Raw genomic sequence first — 7754 nt, 5'->3', positions numbered from 1 at the left:
TCTTGGTGAAAAATGTCAGATAAAAAGACTTAATTAACTAAAATCATTACACTGTACTAACTTCCTAATATATTTATACAACCAAATCGAAGTACATTACTTTTTACAATTGTTTTTAATGCTATTTATAAAGTAAATAATGTTACTTCAATCAAATAATAATGTCTTTTCATAGATAAATATCATTATAACCAAATTACTTCTATTACCTATAATTTAATGTAAGCAGCTTATAAACATAAAAAAAACGTTTTCTTTAGCTTTGCCCTTACTTATTAGCTCGCATGAATGAACCCACACAAACGGATAAACAATGGGTTGGATGCATTCGAATGTGTCAAGGTCGGATATGACGTTGCCTGTTTACTTTGCTCCAATACTATAAGATATATATCCAGGTAGAACGGACACTATTGTAAATTTAATAATATGAGTACGTTAGCGCGCTGACGGATCACGTTTTATACATAACGGGACTACAGGAATTCAATGAACATATTATGCTTCTTTTTTCCGATAATCTGTTCTAAATCATCCAGAAGTCTTCTTCAGGGTGAATATGGTGCTTGCGTTACAGCGTCTCGCTTCGCGTTCTATCAAAAAATGAAGAATTTTGGATTCACAAACAACTGATATTGCAGTTAGAGCGTCCATCTTGATTGTTCGCACTTGAATGTCGCTTTAATCGCGTCATATGGCAAAATCCTTAAAATAATATATATGTATATAAATTTGTGATAACTCAAAGTTTGTGAGTTTTAGCAGTAAAAAGCATACATTTTGACGAATTTACAATGAAAGTGTTATAAAATGAAAGCGGCTCTTCCACCCAATCTATTCATTCTTATGCCAATAAAATTCATAAATACAATAAATGCCAAAATAATTATCTGATACTTTAGCGCCATTAGTTCAATTTGTACGCTTTATGTTTATTATTGAAATACAATAATGCCCAATTATATCTAATGATGTATGATGTGATAGATATGTTTTTGTGTGTAAGGGAATACAAACAATGCATTAAAAATGGAATCACGAGTCTAATCCCAAAGTCAAAGGTAACATCTTAACCTTATAAGTATTGATAAATTATAAATGAACTTATTGTATAGACAACCTTTACCTTGACCTTGATCCAAGGGCCAAAAACTGTTAGACATTAGGGCTAATACAGACTGCAGAATTTTGTCATACGATTTTGCATAAATAAAAGCTAATCTTCATAACATTTCTTCTAAACAACCATAACATAATATTGTGGGGGGAAAGGGATTGTTAGTAATAGAGACTGAGAATCCCATTGCTAACAATATACCCAACCAGGTCGACCTCCACGCGGTTCCCCCTGGAAACTATCATGGTTAATTCCTGATGAATTCATCATGATGGGCCAACTGGCCTGTTTTCATTCTCATCTATCACCCTTCACTGGTGCTCCGCCAGCATATCCCGTTAGCGCAGGCGGGGTTACCATACCATTTTCACTCATCAAAAAAAAAACATAATATTGTGTCCCACGAAAAAGACCGACTTCAATTGTGACAAAACCAATTTTGATAAAATCTCTGTAGATGTAATCTATGAGTATTTCCTTTCAGATAAAAAAAAGAAATATCCATCGGAATTATAGGTTTAGAACTGACGGAGTTATGAGGTAACAAATATAAAAAATTAAATCGTATTAAAAACGTCCGTCTTTTTAAACTCGGTTGAGAATAGCATATGTCTGGTGATTTAAAATATATTCTTCCTTGTTAAAAATATGGTATTATATACGGTACAGAGGAATAACACCTGAGTCTTCAGGAATGGCAACGCATGGGAAGTATCATGGGCGAAACAGTCTTGAATCGACACCGCGCACGTGTTTCCTCTAGTATTACAGATGTACATAAGCTACAGTAACCGTTTACCATTAGACGGACTGTATGCTTGATTGCAATCTTCGTGGTATGAAAAAAACTGTAATTTTACTATTATATCTCTAGCTTACAAACCGAAATACGTCCACGCAAGCACAGCTATATCACGGTATATATATATATATATATATATATATATATATATATATATATATATATATATATATATATATATATATATATATATATATAGCACAGTAATAGTTTGTACAAGTGACGAGCTTAATGCCATATGGCATTCTCAACCAGCTAACCATTAGGTAAAAACAGAAAGCGTATGAAGGTGAAAAATATGTGGCATAATTACAGTGACATATTAAAATAATTATACATAATACATGAGAAATACATATATAATACATAAACATTACTTTTAATATATGTGGATATAGATATAATATCTATTGAGTAACGTAACTAAAGCTGGTTTTGTTGATAGTAGTCACATCTTACTTGCTCTACCCAATAATTCTAAATCCAAATATCTCAAATGTTAATAGAATATAAAATACAAATATTCTTATTCAAAGTTTAATTAACAATTAACCTAATGAAAGTGTTGTTTTTTTACCTTACCAACCAGTGTATGTACCACCCACTACACTAAGCAAGTCTGACAAGGAGAGGTGCCTAACAACCTACTAATATGCTAATGCTGCACCCACCAGAGGTCGTGGTAAAATGTACGTACGGTTAATTTGCTGTTTGTATTTGTTAAAACCGATACATACAACAATTTCGTGGTCGATTTGATTGGATACATGAACTAATTATTTGTTCGCACACTGAGATACGTATACGAGATTGAGAGACGTTTTGTTAATGATGATAATGAAATAGTAACCCTATGCTACTGGTATAATATAATAACGCTGGTGGGGCACTAGTAAGGGGCTAAAGCGAAACTGACAGAAGAGGTATAAAACCAGGTCAATTAGCCTATTGTGACGATTTTTTATAACACAAGAGGTAAACGAGCATGCGGCTCACTAAAAGGTAAGTGACTACCGCCGCCCATGATCACCTGCAATACCAGAAGCAATGCAAGTGTGCTGCCGGTCTTTTAAAAAGGAATATGCTCTTTTCTTGGCGGTTATGATGTCGTATCGGTTCGGAAATAGTGCTGCTAGAAGTTGATTCCAAAGATTGGTTTTGTGTGGAAGAAAGTGCCTTGAAAAATGCACGATTGAGCACCGCCACTCATCCAAATGGTTGGGATGGAGCTTTAGTTTGTGGCGGATGGTACGGTGGTAAAAATCACCAACAGATATCAATCCGAACGATACCTCAGAGAATCATTCTACAAGAATGATTCACGTTAGTGCCTCACCAGCGTATACCGTTAGCACAGGCGGGGTTACCATTCCATTGTCATCCATTAAAAAAAGACCTACATGGTAATTTATTTATTTATTTATAAAAGACATACCAACAATATGCTCACAACAATTAAGCGGACGATGTACAATGATACAAGTAAGTAAAAAGTGAAAAATTACTATTTAAAAATGCTTACTAATATGAAGCTATATATTTGTACTTCTCCGAGTTTAGGTGGAACATTAATAACATATATATTTATATGAATATATACATATATATGTATATAATGTATTCAAATTTTAAACTTGTCAGACTGAATTTAATTATGTCGCGTTAATCACCAATGTACCTAATTATAATGTAATAATTTATGTACAATTTATGACTACTAAATCCATATTATGGATACTAAATAACCCAGATGACCTTTTAAGTAGGCGCGGTCACCTATGACCCACAACAAGACTCTTCCGTAAAATTTTTGTTAAATGTCTTCTAGAATAGCATATAAATAACTCTATAGAATTATAATTTAGTCAAGTTATTTATGTATACATAACGATATAAATTTTACGAAATAATAAATGGAGCTATATCATCATCATGCTCATCATATCAGCCGTTTACAGTCCATTGGTGAACAAAATCCTCCCCCTGTTGGGCCACACTTGGCAGGCGAGTTGGCAAACGCAGGTAGGCTTTCGTGATGATTTAAAAGGGACGCTGCTGCCAATCCTTTCCCCATTCAATTACCTTTATAATAAAATAAAAAAACTTTAGAGAATACTTCAAGTTATCAATAGTAGAGTCAGTTTGTATTACGTTTGATAATATTGATATATCTATTTAGAATGACGAAATTCCTTTTCCTTTTAATTATGAAACACGTTCATGTGTCACTCGAAAACGTGTTTAATGATGCGTCGTAATACGTAAATATTCTCTGTTAAGTAATATCATTATATCAACCTTTAACTGTACATTGCTGTACATAAACCTTCCCGTTCTTCTCTGGACTTTCGCCGGTAGTTGCCACGCTTGGCAGGTGGATTGACAACTGTAGTTAGGCTTTAGAGATATTTTAAATAAGACACTGCAAATAATGAATAATACGTATAACACTTTATCAATAACGGAAGTGGAGTTGCCAATCCATTTTAAATAAATAAATACTTTTTAACAATAATAATAATTTATTATAATTATTTGTAAGTGTTGTTATTATGGATTAATTAAGTTTAATTTTGTTTATTTATTTAAAGCAAACAGACAGCTATAACAATACATAATTACACAAATAATAGTTTAACAATCACCAAAGTTTGCACAAATGTATAATGCAAGTGAAGGAAATACATAAAATTAAACAATACCATTTGAAATTACAGCAACATTGTCAATAACAAAGCTCAAATGTTGGCTCATTTTTATATTGATATATCTGTATGATTGTCTTATATATTTATTAGTTTTTGCTACTGTCACTCTTTACAAGTAAAGAATATTTGCATTCTTTTTTATTAAAAAAAAACACAACTGCTTAATGTCTGAACGACGATGTACTTACGAATATTTCTTTTACTGACTATTTTTGGCAAAAAAAGTTTTGCACTTCACATACAAAATAGAATAAAATGAGTATTTTATTAAGACGCAGTTTCTAATCCATTTAGCGAACACAAATCACGATGATACATGTATGAGTAAAATAGCAGTGAAAGTGGCCTTTTCAATGGGTATTTTTTGCGGTGCCATCTCAGTGTACAATGGATCCGGCTATAATAAGCAGTTAGTATAAAAGGTTTTTGTGAAGGTTGAAGGTTAACCAAAGGTCAATTTCGCTTATCCGCCTTCACCTTCACATAGTTAAAGTTATTGTCTGATAAACACCATATCATAATATGTTAAACAATACGAGGTTCACAATTCGACCATAAATGTTTATATGAAACGCAATATCTTTTCTATACTTGCTGGTGCTTTTTTTTTATAATGAATTATGTGGGCTTTAGTATTCAACGATGTCTTTTTTTAATTAAAAGTATTGACAATAGTGTTGATATCTAACACTTTTTAAAAATAAAATCGATTTTATTTTAAAATACAAAATGAAAATTTCAAAATTTTGTGACAGATTCTTTAAATTAAAATTAATGCTAATTAAGGAGAGGAACTGAGGAGTTTCATTCTGATATATATTTGTATATAAAACTACAATAAAAACACATTATACTTCCCAGCTATATAATAAAATTACATATTATCCCTAAATAACGAGAAACTAAACTAATTTAAAACTAAATTCATTATAAATTTACAGATAATTTATATTAAATTTTCTGTGGTTTTTTAACCACAGCCTAACGATAGTAGATAAACGAACAAAGAGACGTGGTTTAAAAGTGGAAACAATTTTAACTGACGTTTTCGGATCGTTATATATAATCTTTTATTACATCCTCTATAATAAAAATTATTCGTTCAAACTTAACATTTGTTACATAATCAATACCAAGCAATCAAGTAATAATTCTTTATTACATTTCTAATTTAAATCTATGACATATGTTAACATATCAACAATAAAATTTATAAATAATAAGAGAACGATAAAATTAAATAGCAAACAAGTAATATCTAATAAATATTTAAGATCTTTAATAAAGCAATTAGATTTAACAATCTGATAATATTTACCTTATAATTTCTTATGGATTTCGACTCTGAATGAGGTCAATTGAGTAAACTATTTTTAAGTGAAATATCTTCTTATTGTATTATTAAACTTCTTATTTAACAATATTATTATTAATTCACTTTATGGTTGAATTTATAAAAGCGATTTGAATGGAATCTGGTAAAGAAATGACAAAAAAAATTTCAAAAAACAACACGTACCTAATGTGATTACATTGTTCTTATTTCAAGTGAAATACTGCTAACAAATATAGCTTAATAAAATTGTATTTTTTGTTAAATTTATGTCAGAACTCAGAGTTATCTAAAACAGAGCTATAATGTTATTCCTCCTATTTCCTCCTACATTTATTAATCTTTACACAAATCTATGAGAGAGTAGATAGAAACAACCAAGTGCCAAAGTTTTCTATTCCTACATATATCTCTTGCTTGATCCACATTCATAGTTCATCTCATGCATATTTCCCAATTTTAAAGAATTATTGTTTTCTCTTTCAATCGGTATTTACCTTATCAGAGTACAAGTATTGATACAAGTAAATCACCAAATCAATGTGTGAAGAAGAAGCCAACGGTCCCCGAAATAAACGTGGTGTCATGAAGTAATATGAATGTAGAAAAAGCAAAAAATTTAGATAAGAATAAAAAATATCGGTACTTGATTCTCCCTACCGACAACGTAAAGGATCTGTTTCAAAGGTATAGGTAAATTTATATACCTACATAAAAGTCGAACTTTTACAATTCTTCTAAAATATTTGGATGTTTGATCATACATTTTAAAAATCAAAATTTAGCATAAGAGACAAAACTTTTCAATAGCTAAAATACATTTAGATGTTAGACATTTATCGTTTTTATAAATAATGCAGTAAGTGCTTTGATTCAATAGTTTGTTATAAATATAGACGTGCGAAGAGCAAAAACTATTTGTTGTAATTTAAATTTTTCTAAATTCTCTACTATGATTTATAGGTTACTTAAAAATAACAAGACCTTAGACTTGCAGTAGTAACGCGACACCAGCTAAGGTCCACTTGGATGGTTTATCCTTAGTCTTCAAATTGAAAGTCCATACGTAAGTAGGACCCCTGGTTCTCGTCTTGTAGACTGGACACTCGTACATATTACGGAGATCTTGTTTGTCTTGGGTAATGGCCTAAAAGTTAATTTGTACAATTGAAATTGTAACAATGACCAGATTTACTTACATATATTTGTAGTTTACTTTTTATATGATACTTATAATGCTGATATTGTAATGTTTTTTTTTTATACAACTTAGAATGGCAAACAAGCTGACGGTCCACCTGATGGAAAGTGATAACCGTCGCCTATAGACATGAGCAGTACCATGGACACAACAGGGCACACCGTTTCGCCCATGATACCCCCCATGCGTTACCATACCTGAGGACTCAGGTGTTAACATATTCCTCTGTACCCAGTAAATTCACGCCATATCCCACCCTTCAAACCGAAACACAGCCATGCAAACACAGCTGCTTCACGGTTGAAACACGAATGAGACAGAGGTACCCTAGCAATCGACTTTTGTACAAAGTCTCCCTCTGGTAATATGGTATGTTTAATAATGCCAAAGCTTTCTGTCGTGATAGTATATATATGATATTTAGATCTAGGATACAATTCAAATTATGTTAAAAATCCGTTTAGCTGTGATAAGAAACCATTTATCACATTTATATCACTAGTTATAAATGTGATATTATAAACAAGGTGTGCAGTTTTACTAACGTAAAAAACTGCCATCAAAATACGTCGAAAGAAATAAAATACACGACT

General features: G+C 31.3%; 1 protein-coding gene across 1 annotated transcript in view; it reads right to left on the bottom strand.

Moving 5' to 3' along the window:
- Positions 1 to 5475: 5475 nt before the first annotated feature.
- LOC113518503 (dynein beta chain, ciliary) overlaps positions 5476 to 7754 on the bottom strand; it is a 40004-nt gene continuing 37725 nt past the window's right edge. Inside the window, exon 65 of the mRNA XM_052901810.1 lies at positions 5476 to 7107. Coding sequence (XP_052757770.1) covers positions 6946 to 7107 — 162 coding nt within the window. The 3' untranslated portion in view covers positions 5476 to 6945. The remainder of the gene's footprint in view (positions 7108 to 7754) is intronic.

This window comes from Galleria mellonella, unplaced genomic scaffold (genome assembly GCF_026898425.1).
Source record: "Galleria mellonella isolate WM207_F2 unplaced genomic scaffold, CSIRO_AGI_GalMel_v1 utg800, whole genome shotgun sequence".
Lineage (NCBI taxonomy): Eukaryota > Metazoa > Arthropoda > Insecta > Lepidoptera > Pyralidae > Galleria > Galleria mellonella.
This window is presented reverse-complemented; position numbering and strand designations above follow the sequence as displayed.